This window comes from Eurypyga helias, unplaced genomic scaffold (assembly GCF_000690775.1).
Source record: "Eurypyga helias isolate BGI_N326 unplaced genomic scaffold, ASM69077v1 scaffold2435, whole genome shotgun sequence".
Taxonomy (NCBI): Eukaryota; Metazoa; Chordata; class Aves; order Eurypygiformes; family Eurypygidae; genus Eurypyga; species Eurypyga helias.
In genome coordinates, this window is record NW_010253263.1 from 88692 (window position 1) to 107192 (window position 18501).

General features: G+C 40.4%; 1 protein-coding gene across 1 annotated transcript in view; it reads right to left on the bottom strand.

Moving 5' to 3' along the window:
• LOC104510369 (nesprin-2-like) overlaps positions 1 to 18501 on the bottom strand; it is a gene marked incomplete at its 3' end in the record, with an annotated part of 114977 nt that overhangs the window by 86800 nt on the left and 9676 nt on the right. Inside the window, 19 exon segments of the mRNA XM_010152597.1 lie at positions 516 to 671; positions 829 to 963; positions 1891 to 2064; positions 2321 to 2479; positions 4206 to 4379; positions 6157 to 6321; positions 6487 to 6674; positions 6819 to 6915; positions 8600 to 8756; positions 9451 to 9563; positions 11446 to 11610; positions 12485 to 12622; positions 13391 to 13492; positions 14163 to 14263; positions 14740 to 14936; positions 15725 to 15906; positions 17149 to 17241; positions 17335 to 17412; positions 17682 to 17777. Of these exon segments, the coding sequence (XP_010150899.1) occupies positions 516 to 671; positions 829 to 963; positions 1891 to 2064; positions 2321 to 2479; positions 4206 to 4379; positions 6157 to 6321; positions 6487 to 6674; positions 6819 to 6915; positions 8600 to 8756; positions 9451 to 9563; positions 11446 to 11610; positions 12485 to 12622; positions 13391 to 13492; positions 14163 to 14263; positions 14740 to 14936; positions 15725 to 15906; positions 17149 to 17241; positions 17335 to 17412; positions 17682 to 17777 (2670 nt within the window).

Below are 18501 nucleotides of genomic sequence, written 5' to 3' on the forward strand. Positions count from 1 at the left end.
CTTATTTCTCTTTACTCTTGCATATGTAATATTTGTTGAAGATGAACCTATGGGAAGCAAAGACTAAAACTCCACTGGATTCAAGGAAGACCAGAATTTCATCGGGAGAGCAATTTCTTACCCTTATAAGTAGTAAACTGGCCACATCAATGCACCTCAAAGAGGAGGATGAAGGAAAATACTAGAAGCAATGACGTGTAAAATTCATTGCTCATGGAATATGCAAGATTGACCATGACTCACTCTGGCAAATGAAACATGAATATTTTAAAAAAAGGAAAAAAGATATCATCCATGTATGAAGGAGGTAATTTTAAGTGTCTTCAAGGAGGCTAGCATCTGCAGTCAAAAAAGGTACAGAAATAATTTGGGTGGCCTCTTTGCTCTGTGTTTACCTAACACAGAGCACAAGGGCCCTGTTCCACAAACACAGACTGCAGTGATGTACCTAAAAAGGAGCAAGAATGACAGACACAAAGAGGGGTAGGTGAGCAGAAAAGGAGTGTGGCAGGTACCTCATGGTCCTTGATGAGCCCTTTGGTTTTATCCATACTTAGTAGTTTCTTCTCTTTGCCTAACTGCTTATTGATTTTTTTTAAAGTTGCATTAAATTTCTTTTTTTCCCTTTCTACTATCAGCTGGACACAGGATATAATTTCATGATGAACTGCCTGCAAAATTCAAAACACATTATCCCTGTGAGATGGTGAGACAGTATTACAAAGCAAATAAAAACCTCATAACATATTGTGGCAAACACATTGTTTTTCAAAGTTGTCAAGCCTAGGTAAGAACAGACAGGGGGTTCTCCCTCCTGTATTATCTCACCTCCCATCTTTTACGAACATCTTTACTCTTTTCTTCCACTACCAGCTTTTCACAATCAGATGAAATATCTTTCAGTTGTTCAGCTGCTTTCAAAAATTTGTCAAGAACTTTATTGTCAAGAGCATTAAAAGCTTCCTGCAAGACAAGCATCATAATGAAAAATAAACAGACCTGAACGTAGCTTATTTACCTAGCAATACAACATCAGCAGCATACAAAACTCATGCGTACGTTGCATGTGTGGGCTGTGATTGCCCTTGTGTGGGTGAGCATGAGCGCATTCTCCACCTTTGCCTATCTGCAAAAGGTTGCCGACAGTATCAGCGTATGCTTTTTGGAGAAAAGCAGTTCTTGTAACTCCTCTTTGAGGGGCAGATTTGGTACCAAAGAGGAAAGATGAGGGTCCCTGAACCCTGCCTCATGTCTGGGGAATACATGTGGCCATGTCCCACGCCTGTCGGAGAGCAGGTCTGCACCAGTGCAATGGGACCCCATGAGCTGGCCTGGAGTGAGGCTCAGCGCTGCTCCCAGCACACTGCCGCCCAGGCCTCGCTGTGCTAGGTGAGGCAACACAGATTTTCAGCACTTTCATTTCTGACACCTCACTAAGGGCCCCTTTAAGAGATCCAGATGCTGAGATCGGACACTTTCTTTACCAGTTAGCCACTGGGATAAAAAGGAGATTCAGTATTTATAATCATGTTTTTGAAACCTGTCCAAGAACTCAGGCATGTGATTCTTGATGGGAATCTTAATTATTAATCAGGCAAAAAAAATGGCTGTAGTTCAGAACATGATGAGTTCTGATGGGGCAATGGAGTAATACAAATTAAGACATGGCACTGATTAAACTGCCATACAGGTTTACAATTCTTCATCCAAGCTGTCTGCCAAGTTAATATATGCTAACAGTGTTAAATCAAAAACCTGGAAAAAAGCATTAATAGCTAACCAAAAAAAAAAAAAAAAAAGGTATTCTTCTATCTGTGGTACCTTAGCCTTTTAGATACCAAACAGTACTAAGAAACATTCAAATTCAGCTGGCTCAGGAAACAAACCCACCTTATATCCTGATATCCATTCTTCAGGACTTAATTTTTGACTGACAAGTTGCAGAGCCTTTGAAATGGAGGCCTCAAGTTCTTTCTGCGATTCTTCAAAATTGAGCAAAGTCTCCTTCTCTGCCGGTCTCTTCTCAGATTTGGACAAAATGTTGTTCACGTCACCCATCACAGCCTTGGAAGAAAGACTCTTCTTAGAATGTGCCTGAGTGTCAGGAATTACGTGAATTGCTTCATAACATCAAGTTTTTTGAGTTGAGATACTGATCTTTGAAATTCCCTAGCTTTTGCCCCAGCACAAGTCTGGGAGACTGATTCCAATAGCATAACCCTTTTATACTTTACGTGAATGAAAAGGAGTCTTCCTAATCACATAGTGCTAAAATTAGAGATGTCTGTGTATAAAGTACAACAACAATAAAAAGGAGTACCTCTATTTTGTCTCTGGCTTCTTTGATTTGCACCTGCAGCGCAGTGGTGTGCGGATCCTCTTGGGACGCCCGACCTGAGACATTTTGCATCAGGGACTGCAAGATCTCTTCTGCTGCCACAACTTGCTCTTGGCACGAGGTTCCCCTTGCAGCCAAGCTCTGGTTGAATGAAAAGCATTAAAAGCCTGTACAATATGTATGGGGTTTTTTTCCAAAGGAACTGAATGAAAAAGCCAGAATTGATCATGGTTGATCAATATTTGGTGAAGGAAAAATCTTATATTCAAATTACGGTCAGTGTATTGCACTGCAAAATCTCTATGTGTAGAAAAAGAAATCTGCTGCCATCCACAGGGGATTCTGTTAGCTGAAACAGTCTTTCTGTCACTGATACCTCCTATAACTTTGCCTCAGAGTTAGAAGTGTTTATTAAAAAAGCTCTCCCATCCAAACAGCTTTCCAAATGAATGTACAAACCACACATTTGGCTATTCATCATGAAAACGTGAAAAAGTAAGCACGTATGAAGGCTCAGATTTTCTTGCGGTATTCAGTACTAAAAGGCAGGAAGCAGCTGGGTGTTTTCAATGAAAAAGTATTGTGCCATATTTGAATATTTATCATGAATGCAGTTATTAGAGCTGGTTTGATCTATGAATATTCAACAGGTTTTCCTGTTTGATGTCATCAATTAGCATTCTCCTAATGCTTTATTCTGGATCTCAACCTATACCTCAGGTAATAAGCGACTTGATCTCTTCTGCTCACAGACAGGGAGATACAATACCAGTCACACTTTTAGAGGCTGTATTTCAGGGTGTCTCTTGTTACTTCATTGCTTTTAACAAACTAGTGTCACACTGAAAAGAAGGCTTATTTTATAAACATATGCCCACAATCACAAAAAGATGAAGAGATTCTTTTTGTAGACTCACACTCCAAATTCTGTCAACTAAACACGAGTGCAAGAAGGTATATGAATGAGCACTAATTCTGGTTCACAGTTACTGTAGGTGGATTTAATGTATCCAAGAAGATCTCTGTTTAATTTTCGCCATTGGACAGAAAGGCTCCAATGAAACCTCCTTCTGGTGGTCTCCTTCCTACCATTATACTGGTCCTGTTGCAGAAATAGCAAAAGGCAACGTAAGACAGTGCTTCAGCTTCTCCAGTGAAGAGCCTGGCATCTTTCTTCAGTCTCACCTTCGCTGGCAGGTGAAAAAAATAAATCAGGCTTTGTACTGAAGCTGCTGATTTATATATACATACTTCTACCTGATATCTTCCAGGGGGAGAAGCAGTAATCCCTCTAGCAGACTAGTGGGAGTAACAAGAAGTTAAACAATGCTCCCTGTGGATGTTTACAAAACTGCCTATAAGCTGAGATGCACAAATTGCTCTGCATGCTGCTGAAAATACTTCAGGTATTCCAGTTTTTGACAGGTAAGCCTTGAATACAACAAAGGTGTCCCAGACCTCCGCCCTGCACTGCAGGGTAGATGACAGAAAGCACTGTAAGACCAGGGGACATTCTCAACTTCGCACCTTACAAAGTTTTAGTCAGCTGTGAATGCTATGCTGGTCAGGGAGTAACTACTATCACTCAAGAGCAAGCTGCTGATCAGTGGCTCCAACAGCACTTCATTGGCACCTGCTTGTTATCTGAACACACTGTTGTTCAAAGATAAATATATAGCTCATCTGGGAGCGATCCTAGGAAATAACATCAAAATACTAGCATTGCCTTGACTTTTATAAGAGTTACAGCACAAAATCCACATTCATTTCTGCTTCACTGATGACAGCCCATTTTACCCCAGCAACAAATCCCTGATGAAAGATGAGAATTGGATGAACAAGTATTTTAAGCAGTGTCCCTCTTCACCTGCAAATGTTCCTCTGTCTCAGGTTCCACAGGCCCCTCATGACCGATCTTGCCAAGCAAGCATCCAATCTCTGCTGCCCAGCTGTCCACCCCTCCAAGGAGCTCTTCAATTTTCTCCATGCTGCCTGGAAGCTCCCTGGTCTTTTCAGCAGCAACTGTGCTCTCTTCACCAAGCTGTAAACAAAGAGCAGGGTAAGATGTTCATACCCATTTTCAGTTCATGGGTCTCTCCATGACCCTCCTGCAACACACAGTCACCACTTAGGTTATTTCCAGCTCTTGCATCCAGCTGGGATTAATGGAGAAATAAATGCCAAATGGACTAGTAAATAAACCATGTGAGGCTCAGTTCTTCAACACTGAGAGCAGGTGGGACAGCACAACCTGTGCCTTTATGGCCTGCTCCTTCCCCTGTAAGCAAGCACCACTGTTACGAAGATTAACTTCTGGGCTGCAGCATCCCCTACCCCAGGCTATGCCATAAAGTTGTCCAAGAGAACAACAGATGGTGCTGGTCAAATCAAGACCAGGGAGGGTGCTAACAATTTAATGGTATTGGCAGTCACAGGCTGGAGCTCAAGCATTTGCCCCTGCCTTCTTAAATATAAAAATAAATATTATATATATTATAGCCAGAATCATAGAATCATTTGGTTTGGAAGGGACCTTAAAGATCATCTGGTTCCAACCCCACTGCCATGGGCAGGGACACCTTCCACTAGACCAGGTTGCTCAAAGCCTCGTTCAGCCTAGCCTTGAACACTTCCAGGGATGGGGCATCCACAGCTTCTCTGGGCAACCTGTGCCAGTGCTTCACCACCCCCTCTCCATGAAGAACTTCTTCCTGATATCTAATCTCAATCTCCCCACTTTCAATTTAAACCCATTACCCCTTGTCCTGTCACTACAGACCCTTGTAAAAAGACCCCCCCAGCTTCCTTGTAGCCCCTTCAGGTACTGGAAGGTGCTATAAGGTCTCCCCAGAGCCTTCTCTTCTCCAGGCTGAACAAGCCCAACTCTCTCAGCCTGTCCCCATAGCAGAGGTGCTCCAGCCCTCTGAGCATCTGCGTGGCCTCCTCTGGACTCACTCCAACTGGTCGATATCCTCCTGATGTTCTTATAATGTCCAAAGCTATATCAGAAAAATAACTCCTGAAGTCCTTGAGTCCTTCTAAGGGTGCAAGAGGCCTCTTTATCTCTGTTTTCTGAATATATCTCCTAAAAGCAGCTCTTACTATGGGTTTTTCTAGGAAACTCTAGATTTCCCTTACTTTAGGGAGTTTCCTTGGACCTTCTTGCATGCTCATTAAGCTCATTTCCTACAAACATGTTGTCATTTTTGCCACTGTTTATTGTCACAGCAGTAGCTTCAATAAATGCCAATGAAAGGTTCAATTTAGAAAATTAAGAGCTCTAATACTCCCCGGCAGAGTGAAGATGCCATTCTTGTGAAAGCATTCTAGGAAATGTAATATATGTAACATTAAACAGGTTGTATAGGAATTTACAGCAGCCTAAAATCCTGTCAAGTGAGCTGGTATAAAGTTGCACAACCCTAGAAACAGCTATGCAGCAATAACTGCTTTCTACTAGCTGAGGCAGAGTTTATACAATCTACTATAGGCTCACAAGCTCTTAACAAATTGATTACTTCCATCTCTAGAACTGAATGAAGAGCTTTATCCTGCAATAAGATTTCCTTTTATAAGTGGTTTTAAAATTTCCATTTAAAAAACTGAACATTTTTCCATCGGGTCATGAAGAACATTTAACTGAGTCACAAAGACTTAAGAAAGGGATGTCTTTGTGTAGTCTCTGTTCTTCCTGTGTTAAACCTGACAATACTGAGTTGACTGAAAGATTTATTAATCTCTGATTAGTGAGCTATTAAGTCTAGAAAATAGGATTTTGAAGACTGCATAGCAAGAGTCATATGAAACTAGTAACTTACAAAGTGTGTCCTCTTGATGAACTTAGCCCATCTCCTGTTTAGTTTCTTCAGCTCTTTGCCAATATTTGATCCAACTTGCTCTTTGCTGACTTCGATGAGATAGTTTCCAGCTTCATTTAAGGAAGCATGAACTGAATTCCACTCTGCCAGGATCTCAGCAGGGATCTAGACAGAGGCATTGAAATCATTTAAAGCAGAGCCCTGCCGAGAGTTTTTTTTCCAAAATGAGGAACAGAAAAGCAACCACCACCACCACTGTCATGTATGCTGCTTTCCTTCCAGGAGGCTTCCCATCCATCTGTCATTGCAAAGAGAAATCCAACCACGTACCTCTTTCGGATGCTCGTTTCGTTTCTCTTCCAGCCACGTCTTTAGTAAGTGGATGTTTTCTGTATAATTACTCCAGGAAGACAGGACTTTTTGTAGGGTGGTATTTACATTGGAAATATAGTCTCTGCACATAGAAATCTTTGACTCCACTGTCTTAAAAAGTTTGCTAATTTCTTGAGGATCTCCAGCTAGGACATCAAATAAGGAATATCATTATACATTTGGAAAGAGAGAGGTTATTTTACACAAAAACGTAAGTGGGAATTAAAACTGGTGACAGCACATCAGTTCAAAATGGATGTCTTCATATCATTTTCTGTGCACAAACTTACCTAAGTCAGGACCGCTTATGTTTTTGTTTTTCAAATCTTCACAGATCTGAGTAGCAGTTTCTAGTTGCGTTTCAAGTCTCTTTTCTTCAATGAAATTCTGCCCAAAGCGAAAAGTAATTGGCATGGGTAACACTAACCCACATAAAACTAGGTAGGGAATGCAGCTTGGGGAACGATTCTTTAAAGATGAGCCTAAAAACCTGCAGCTTAAATGTAAACTGAGCAAAGCCCATCCAGCAGCTCATCTGCACTTCTAGTCAGAAGTAGACCTATTCTTTCTTCTGCTCGTGCAGAGTAACTTAAATGGGAATATTAATTCCTGAATGCCACTGCCTGAGTCACAGCCCTGCATCAGTCATTTCAAAAAGTTACAGCCCTTGGGCAATACTGGGAAATGGCATCTAGAACAAGTCAGGCAGGATTTAGCAACATAAGTCAAAAAAGTGACGGAAGTGAAAGGTGGGTTTCCTTGCATGCACAGATATATCATGTGCCTAGTTCCTGCCACAGATCAAGTAAGATCCAACTGGGGATGGAAAGGGTGACAGAGGAAGAAATGGAAGCAGAGGAGGAGATGTGCTTTGAATATTCATGCAGGAAATGAGGGTTGATCCTCAGCCCCCCGCCCTGTCTGAGCTGCATCTCACCCCAGACCTCCCCACTCCTAGAAACATCCTATCTAGCAACCAAAAAGCAACCTCTCCTGTGGCCACAATAAACCTGGGCCACCATGCCACCACTCGGCCAGGACTGCGCATCCTGGGACCAGGAGTGGATCCAGCAACAAGCCTTAAATTCCTTGGGAAAGCTCTATATTCTATCATCAGCTTGACAAAGACCATGAACAACAAGTGCAGAAATAACATGATGTTAAGTATTTATGAAACCAACTGAACCAAGAAACTCTGTGCAGATCAATTCTGTACTCCCATCTCACCACAGTTTAAGGGTAATACTCCTCAGGGAAACTGGTATTTTAAACAACGTCTTGTTGCCTCTTTCCACTGTTCTGACGCTGGTGAGATTTCCACTAATTTAACCAGGGATGTGCCAGTCTGATAAGCTTCTGAGAAACTCTTTAGAAATTTCCCTGAGATGGAATTCATAAGAAGCCCCATTAACTGGACATGGGGCAAAATCTATGGCATCAGCATTTTCACCTCTCTGCCTCTGTTCTTGATGCAGTGTTCTTTGTCAGTATTTGGGGTAGGGTAATCCATCCCCTCCTGTAGGCCTACACGTGGCATCATTTTAACAACTTGAGCCCAGGGGCTGAGCTTAGCCCAAAATGTAACAAGACAATTCATGTTCCCCGTGAAGCATGCGGAAGTAAGGAAGCTGGGGAAAGGAAGAGGCAACAGCAAACGGCCGACTAACCAGTACCATAAGTAATGGTTGTTTTTGACAACAGCAACTACTGAACTACCCCAGAGAAGTCTGTGTGGATTTGAGCTAGGGAAAGCCGGCTACTGCTGGCTCTACAAATAGACTCTGATGAAAGAAATCTTCCTACTAAGAATAAAAAAGGGCAGCTCACACTATTTCTTCAAACTGAAGAAAGAACTGTCATTCAGAGCAAAACAGGAAAATGTGGAGGGGGGAAAGAAAGCTTCCGTGGAAGTCTACCTGTCCTTCTAAGCATAAAATACAGATGTCACAAGTCTACCATGCTTCTACGAACTACCACAGTATCTTCAGATGAGAACAGACACAAGCTTAAATCAAAGAGAGGTGGAGAAGAATAATTATTGTCAGGGTCTGCTACGTGTACTTCAACTCACATTCCATTTTTCCAGCAGTGATTCCACAGACTCTTTTGTCCCATATTTCATGTCCCAGATATTTAGCTTTAACATCACCTCACTGGCAATAGCCGTGCAGAGTCCGCAGTGGTATTCAAGAAAGGTGTGGCAGTTTGTGAAACGAATATTGCTGAATCTGCAAACAGTGAAATGTTGTGAAAATTGACTCAGACTCGGTGGATGTAAAAGGCACTAATGTGTAAGGTTTTTAGCCTAGAAACTCAGAATTACATACATCATATGGTGGTTTGTTTTTTTTTCCCCTGACAGGAGTAAAATTTTAAGATTATAAAATTTTGAGTTGCAAACATTTTGAGTCAATAGTAACTGCTCAATTTATGAAAAACTTTAAATGCCTAGAAAAGGGGCATCTACCATCTGTATGCCAAAGCATCTCAGACTATGGACACAGATTCACCTGTCATTTTTTAAAATATCCTCCAACAGACGTATGGGGTTGCACAGCCTGTAGATCTCAGTTATTTTAAAATGCAGATATTAAAAATCCGACAATCCTCACCCCAGAGAAATCTTTACATTCAAAATATTCACCATTCCTATCCTTAGTGGGCGTTTCCTACCCACACTAACAAAAGGCACCTGAGAAGGTCCTGTTAATGAGCTACACTTTGTACATATAATTAGATGGTCACTGGCCCAGTGGGTGAACCTGCCTGCTCCACCTGAGAGTCAATCTGTGCTTAGGTGGAAAACTCTCTTTCTCTGCAAGGCATGGATAAATCATGCACTTTGTTCAGAACAGCAGAACAAGTTGACAGCAGAGCTAGAACACAACATAGTCAAAGTAGTGGGAATTTGAGGATCACAACCTTCTTTTCATTTCCTCTAACTTTCCAGGCAAAACTAGAGGCATATTCTTCTCATCTTCATTCTTAAATGACTGAAGGGTGTCCAAGTGAAAATCATAACAATCCATCAAGCCCTGGAAGAAAAAGACATAGAAAGCCATTCATTTTAATTCTAGAGTATTTCATCTGGGAATCTGCAAGTCCCTTGCCATTAGGGTGAGAGCTATTAAGAACTAGTCAGCACAAGACAATCTTCCAGTGTCTTTACTCATGAAGTGCACTGAAAGTATTAATCTCATCACCTTCTAAAGTGCATATTTAGTGCAGTACTATCCTATTTCTCTTACCACTGTGCATCTATTTAAATATAAGGAACATAAATCTATGTCCATGCTATCTGTTTTTTCTTTCACTATCATCTCAGGACCAAAAAAGTGTAATTGTAACAGTTTCAAGGTATTAAGGTGCTCTTTGCTATATGTGTAAGCAAAGACCAGCAGCAAAACCTGTTGAATAAACCTTTTATGTCACACTTGCTTAATGCTTAATTTGATGGCTAAATGAATTTCCACCTAACACCATGCTGACAGCATATCACATTAACCTTCTGACGATCAGTATCACATGATGAGGGAGTATTTTCCGGGCATGTGTCTCAGCACCAAATTCCCTATTTAAAAGTAAAACATAAAATGTATTGCATGGAATACAAGCATATTCCTAAGTGGCATATAAAGAAATATGCTAAAAGTTCACTTCTGTGTAATAAAACCTGCCACAAAGCATGTTAATGGAAATGGCTAAATCTTGGGGCAGCCCTCAACCCCCAAAATAGTGCACAGATTTTAAACACTTGATTTTGCAACCTTAAGACTATTCCAGTCAGACACTTCAGAGCATTGGTAGGTAATTTCCCAGATCTTAAGATAAAGTAAAATTTCCACTAGAAGGCACCACGTCAGCAACAAGATCTCTAGCTGAGACATACTAGAAGGACTGACTAGAGGAACCAGGGGGATAAAAAAAAAAATCTCGGCAGAATGTCTTCCCATCAGGAAAAGTAGATTTGACAGAAATTAACTATCTTGGGCTTCTTCTTCTTGAGGAACTTAATGATTTTATCTACATGTTCAATGGGAAAAAAGAAAACCCTAAACCAACACCACCTCTCTCTGACTCATTCTTAGAAATGCTTTAACTACTTAGACTGAACAACAAAAATCATAGGTAAAATGGCTGAAGCCTGGCAAAGCTGTTAGTTAAAAAGCCATCTCCTGTATCAGGAATTGACTAGCAACAGTACAAGAAAATGGTGTTATCAAGCCACTCACAAGAACCTTTATTTCCCATTCTTTCAAATTCTCTTTATGGACATGTCACAAAAACATCCTACTTCTCCCTTGTTCATAAAAAAGCAAGTACCGCATTACTCTGATCAACCAGGCATCAACACATCTACTCTTTCCAAAGTTTTCAAACTGAAAAGGACATTTAAACTATTATCAGTGTAAATATTTCAAGATCAAAATAAATAACTTGCATAGTATCGAGGTATCAAAATACCTCACATTGCTTTGAATACAACTGCAAAGTGATTCAGCAAATACTTAACTTCAAACACACAAACCTAGTGAACTCACTGGAATGTAACACTGCACCCAAATGCTTTTCTGAATAGGTATGCATTAAGCAGAGATTTAAAGATAAGGATGCAATTACCCTGTGTTATTACTTAACAAACAAACAAGTTGCAGGAACCACATAAAAAAGAATACCATGATCTACTCAGATATTACTCAAATTTAATCTCACCCCAGCAGAGTCAGAAACCTTCCTTAAAGACCCATGCAGTTACTTAATTAAACTCATCATTGTTCAAAGGTATGTTCTGAAGAGCTTTTGATCTCCAGAAGATAAACGTATCCGTATCACTTCCCAAAATGTCAAACAGCAATTCCATAAGAAGTGCTTTGCTAGGTCAGACTGAAGCAGAATGTTCCTCTGTGATCAGCATACCTTAAATATTACAATTACTTCTCTGAAGACAAACATGGCTTCAAATGGGTCCTGTAAATCAGGCAAATCTTCTCCCTGCAGATGTTCCACCTCCTGAAGCCAAGCCTCAATGCTATCCAGAGGGGAAGGCAACATCTGGTCCAGCTTTGCTTTCCATTCGTTAATCTTAAAAAAGGAAAACAATTAAATTTCTCACTAGTATTTTCTTCCCCATCCCCAAGATACTGGCATATGCTCTGTAAGCTGATGCTCTAGACATCCCAGAAAAAAACCCTCACCTGTCCCCATTTAGAAAAGGAGCTTGCAGTGAAGGAAGCTGCAAATCAGCTATTGTTAGCTCAGACCCAGGTTCACTCCCCAGCCTGTCATCTCTGTAACACTGCAGAGAATTTGGCCCTTACTATCCTCAGCTGGTGCCCAACCCCAGGCCCAGCAACAGGAAAATTTATAGTAAACTAGTTGCATAATAGAGGAGAAACAGGGATGCTCTGGACAGCTTTCCCTCATGGGGCTGACAGGGGAACATCTCTTCCCTAAAAAGCAGTTATCAGCAAGGCCCAATAAATCCCCACTTGCGGCAGAGGGAGACGACACAGCCAACCTCACTGCAACACACTGACCAACCAGACCTCATGATACCACTATCTGTGCCACAGTAAGAATAAATTAACACACTTTGCCCAGCTGCCTCATTACCTGAGCCATAATTATGTCCTAAAAAAAACCTTTTAAGCCTAAATAGGCGAAAAACTTTGATCTGAAGAGTACTCAAAGATAATCAGATGCAGGCCATTCTTCATGGATGTCTCACAGTCCTGAGGCTCAGGAGGCGGAAGGGCAATACATGGTCACCTTCTGCCTCCTCTTGGGCACTGTACAGCACTCAGTTTGTCTCAGGTTCAGGGTCAATACCTCTTTTATCAATCCCAATAAACTACCACCTCCTCACTTTTCCCTATGCAAGTTCCTGAGGTAGACTCCGGCTTCTTCATCAAACATGGTCACACTGGTAACAAAGTGAGCTAGGAATACTGCTGACCTGAGAGATCAGTTTATCCCACTCTTCTCTGATCTGTTGCTGGCCTTTACTCAGCTCTGGTTCATTTCGTTTTGACGACAACACAGGCAGAAAGGGGATTTTTTCTTGGTTAAACGCTTCCACAAATGACATCATTTCCTAGGAATAAAAAGGAAGAGTAATTCACAGAAGAAGAATTCAGATGGAAACTCAAGGAGACAAGTGCTGTCTTTGAATACATCAGTATGACTTCCATTAACTTCAAAGGGTGTGATGCATGGAAAGGCAAGACAGCAGGAAAGAGGCATACTTGTCTCCAGGCAGTATTTGGGTGTGGAATTATAGGTGCCATTCACTAGCAAAATCTGCATTTAATATAATGTCAGTGCAGTCAGGACATGGTTCTCCTCTCCCACCAAGAAAAAAGGAAAATTCCTCCCCTCACAGTACCCCATGGACCACTTTATTACAAACTCTGGCTACAAGATATACCAAAGCAAATTTTACTTCAGGCACAATCTACAGTCAACACTTCAACTACTCCTCTACAACATTAGTTGGGTAAAACCTACTGTCATTATTAACAGAGAAATGGGGAAGGTGACCCTGTAAAGGACCTATGTGACTGCATCTTGTCCAAGTCTTCAACTATGTCAGTTAATTAAAAGACACGACTTTACAGTCTCAAAAAAAATCCTTGCTCTCCTCAGAAGCCAAGTAGCATATACCTGTTTCCTAACAGAAAGAATTTCATCCTACCCTTCCCCCATTTGAGGGCATTTACCAAATTCATTGTCAGATTTCTAACTTGTGTTTAAAAGTTTATTTAACATTTCAGTTTGGGCAATGAAGACGAAAATCTATGTTTCTCGAAATGTTTTTAATATTTCTTTTTACAAAAGCAGTTAAATATGGAGTGTAACTTACTTTGTACTTCTGGTAATATGTTTCATTCTCTGTGTCAATCAGCAACTTTGCAAACTTCTCCTCCTGTGCACCCAACCAGCTCATGGCCTCTCTTACTTTTTCCTGGTAATTAGAGCAGAAAATTTCATTTTTCCATTTTGCAAGCCTTATTTTTAATTTACATTGTGCCATAAAACAACACACATTAAGCATAGGATAAACCCTGTTCAAAGCTATTGAAAAACACAAACAATAATTCCTGGGGACTCCAGTGAGTTTTGGATCAGGCTTATTATGAAGCAAGGCCAAAGATCTAAACCTCGTACCAGGATATATGAAGGCATCTTAAAAGAAGGGCCTTATTGCAGGTCCGATTGAAAAGTTTTCCAACCAGTATGATCTGTGAGTGACAAATTATGTCCATTTTACATGTGAGCTATTAGATTTAAAGCTGGGTTGTTCTGCACATTTGCAAATCTGTCTGCCTCTACCCTAGTATTTACATACAGACTTCAGAGCACACATGAAGATAAGCAGGCTTGAAAATGTCCTCTGCAAAAGTTAAATGAAAAAAAAACAAGACAACCTGCAAAGCAATTCCACCTGTATCATCAAAAATCTATCACATTGGGCCTTGACCACCACACAGGAGCGTCTGAAAGTTCAAGTCAATTCAGCCTTCTCAACTATTACTGAGTCAGGTTATAAACTGGGAAAAGAAAGCATTGACATTTTTGGCACCCATGATGCACATTCATTTAAAAATGCCTCAGTGACAAACCACATGACATACCTGCATGTCTTCTTCAGACTCACACAAATTCCTGGAGTATTGCAAAAATTGAGCCACATAGGTCATGATTGATTTTTCATCCGGATTCATAATGTCAACATCTACAAGAGCCAATACACCATTTACATAATTATGCAGCCTTCGAGGCCTGATGATAATTACACGCTATACCACAGTTATTAAAACACATTACCATAAACATGTTTATTTTCCAGCAGCTCAGTTAACATACCATTGACAGAAATTAATATGTAATGAACATTTTTTTTCCTTGGGAATATTTTAATATAACACAATTGACTAATGAGAAAGTTTCTCCCATGAACAAGAAAGTTTCATACCCTTTCTTCTGCATATTGTTCCTGCATTTGCTGCCAATTCAAAAATCCTCCAAATCCTAACTACAGTTGGTGTGACAAAATAAAGAACCTCAAGTTTGAGCATTATATTAAAGATCAGTGTTTCATTTCAAAATTGAGCACAGTCTTACTTTTTTCTGTATTACAAGACAACACATAAAGGATTATATTAATCTCATTCCTGATAACAAAGATTAAAAAAAACCCAGATCATTCACCTTCAGGTTCAAGAAGCCGTGGAATATTCAGCTCCAGCTCTGCAATTCTGAAAGCCTCTTTCAGGTTTTCTTTATTGCTCCTAGCTTTTGCCTTCTCCAGATCAACTAGACCTGGTCGTAAGGTTTGGATGATGGCTAAAAATGGCAGTCCACTTCGCCAGCTTGACTTGAAATCAGTCACACTGATAGAGCTGTGCCTATCCCAAAAATTATTAGAAACAAAATGTTATAGCCTGTTTCCTCAGATGTCCTAAGTACAAATTTAGAAACAGTATATAAATTCAGTAAAATGGACTATGAATAAAATCCAAGGAGTTACAGAGAACCTTGTCACTGAACTTCTGCAGGAGCCCAGTCAGCCAACAATACAGCCAGTACCACCAATGCCCACAGTCATACATTTTTATACTATTTTTGCAAAACGCCTCAATGTTTTCATCTTATGTTGCATTCTGAAGATAAAGACTTGGTGATCCAATATCCTTTCTGAACATCACCTTTGTCCTCAATATCTACGCATTCTACAGGATGGAAAAAACAACAAGCAAAGCACTGAAAAACACGCAGGGATTTGTCTGTAAGAGCATTGAGTATTGGAGTCACCTCTGGCATTTTAGAAAGCCCAGACCTTAAAAGTGATACATTACTGCAGGAAAAATATTTCTTTTTCTCTTATTTAACTTAGTGTCTTTAAAAAAATCTTCTACGAAGTGGTGCCTGGACAGTGCGAGGTGCTCAGCTCTTCAAGCCACAGCAAATTCTGCAACAACTTTCCAAAAACAGCCTGTATATTATAAGCATGTTACAGTATGGGAAAGATGTGGGGTTTCATGCTGAAAGTACCAGTGACATCTGCAACCTAAAGGTTTTTCTGCTAAGCCGTCACTAAGTCATGTTAAAAAAACGGGAAAATATCACCACAATTAGAGGAAAGCAGTAAATATAACGTGTAACATACTATTTATAAGTCTTGGATGGAACTTACAGTGAACACTGTTCTTTTGCCCACAACAAGAGAGCCTTTGTAGCAGAGATCTTCCACCGTTGCTTAATTTTAGCACTTTTTTTAGCTGACCGGCTTGCCTTTGGAGAGGAGTCAGCAGCACTTGAACAATCAAGCGAAGGCTGATTGTAAGTACAAGCAAGTGTCCTGGCAAGTTCTTCAATCTGCCAAAGATGATGGGAGAGTTAATCAGGCTTCAGTGAAAAACTACCAAGACAAGGATGGCAGAAAACCAGAGAGAATTAGAAGGGACCCAATCACAGCTCTAACAGTAGTTCCCTGCCCCCAAAAGATCAGATCAAGTTTTTTTAATCTGTTTAATCTCAACTATTTCATGCTGAATTCCCATCTTTAGGTGATTTTTTGGCAGGAAATAACCACTCTAAGATTTCCATGTTATACTGTGGGTACCAGCACTGGCATCAAGGGATCTGCTCACTCAGTGTGTTTTTCTAATCCTCCTACCAGTGAAAGCAGCTGGTGGCAGCTGTGTTTTAGGCAGTCAACTGTGTCATGCTCAGAGTTTGCCTGCTCACTCAGGGTGCAGGAAAGCCTACTCGACAGAACTCAGGGATCTACATCTGATTAGAGAAGCCCAGTTTAGGTAAAAAACCCTATGTGTATGGCTTTGTACAGCACAAGAACCTTCAGCACCAAGGTACCTTTACCAAGAAAAATGTGAGCTACATCTAACACTGTTAAATAACTTTGCTTCTTGGATCTATCCTGAGCCTCAGTCACCAGTTTGCCCCCAGTGCACCTATGTTAATTCACTGCTAGACTCTTGCTAGAAGACAGTTTGGGTCCATCATCCTCTACAGTCCTACAACATAGTTAAAGCAAGGCCCTGTGCTTTCAAACACCCCTCCTCCCCATAACCTCATGCCACACAAGAGACATGCTCAGTATCTTGTATAAGAAACATCACTACAACAGCCTTCATGTTACTTCAGGCACCTGGTACTGAATAAAAAATAATACCAAGAATTGTACATTGTGAGCACAGCCAACACTGAAGAAGGGGTGCCTCTGAGGGAGATGGATACGAGCCACCTTGCACCACTTGCTCTATTTGGAGCTTCATCATTAGAGCCCCTTAGCTAGATAGGCAAAGTTTAGGCTGTTGAACGGGTTACTTGAAAAATAAAAATCTCAGTATCTTTCCTTCCTGCCATTTGCAGCTAGATACCGTTCATCAGGCTGTAATGCCATCACTGCATTGGTGAAGCAGCTCAGAGATACGGGCAAGAAGCACTGGTGCGTCTCCTCCCTGAGCTGTCACTTCAAGATATCAGAAAATAATCTTCTGCTTTGTACTAATTCATCTCATTTGGCAACCACGTAAGGCAACACATTTTTGTGCTTTTTCCCCTCTACTAAAACTCTTACATTGCTGAAATACTTACATGAAAATGAAATATAATTGTCCAAATTAGGCCAAGCACAATGGAAGGTTTTCCTTCAATAATGTCAGCAACATGAATATTTATGAGCTTGAGCTAGGGAAGGGGAAAAAAAAGGATCATTGTTAACAAAGAAAATGTTCCACCAGCTAAACTGGCTTTAGTTGTGAATTTTGAAGTTATACTCACTGATCTGCTCTTCAAAAATGTCAAAGCATTTTCGATGTTGCTTCTGCACTGGAAGGTATTAAATCCTTTTTCCCGTGGCTGTGAAGCAAAAAGAACAGGTTACATCCTCAGTTGTAAAAATTAATTTTATTTTGTATTTTTGCAAGAGAGATCCTGCAAAGACTCACAAATCACTTTGGATCTACTGATTTCAGTGTGTTTCAGGGACAATGGCGTAAGAATAAGTTACTTGCAAACAGCTCTACGACTCCAGAGGGATCACTCACATGCTTACAGTTAAGCACATGCAGAAATCTTTGTTCGATATGACGAAGGATTGAGGTAGTATTTTTATTATTCTGTCTTACCAGGTGTTCACCTGAAAGCACTTCCAACAGATCCAAAAGCAAATGTCCTTGCTGTATGTCTGTATACAGGTCTGAGACAACGGAAGGAGGTGTATGCTGCAAAATAAATTTCAATGCTTGTCACACCATCTTTCATCATTTTGAATTCAACACACCACAGAACATCACAGATTACTCTGTTGTTAAAAAAATGTTTAGCATCCTTTTTTTTTTTTAGGAAGGTGAAAAATAAATCCTATATGTAATCAGCCATATCCTGCGTCTTCTAACTCATTATTATTTCCTGCCTCTGAGTTCTGTGAGGGTTACTTTAGGCCTCTTTTAAAGTATTTTTACATTTCAAGGAGGTATGTGACAGAAGACCCCAAAACTTTGAAACAGTGAAAGTTAAGAGAAACAGTTAATTCATATTTTGACTTCTTAATCAATATACTCTTAGTACAAATTAGACTATGGAGCTGAATGATTAAACCCTCACTCTTTTTGCTCACTTGTGGACAACACAAACCTACCATGAGCTCAGCAGTTTCTGCTCAAGAAAGGACCAAAACAAGATTTTATTTTTTAACAGAGCAAGTTAGAATCCGATTACACACTGCGTGAGGTGCTTTGTAAAAGCTTAAAGAGCACCTGCACTACTGTGTGGTTTGTCTTAATACTTACCTGTCACTCAGGTCATCCCATTAAACCCATGTTCTGGTATTGCATAACAGAATGATACTTACCTAAACACAGTAAAATAATCATAAATAGAGAACCTCATAAAACCCCAAGATGTGTGCCACAAATCCAGCACAATTATGTTTTACCTCATCAGCAG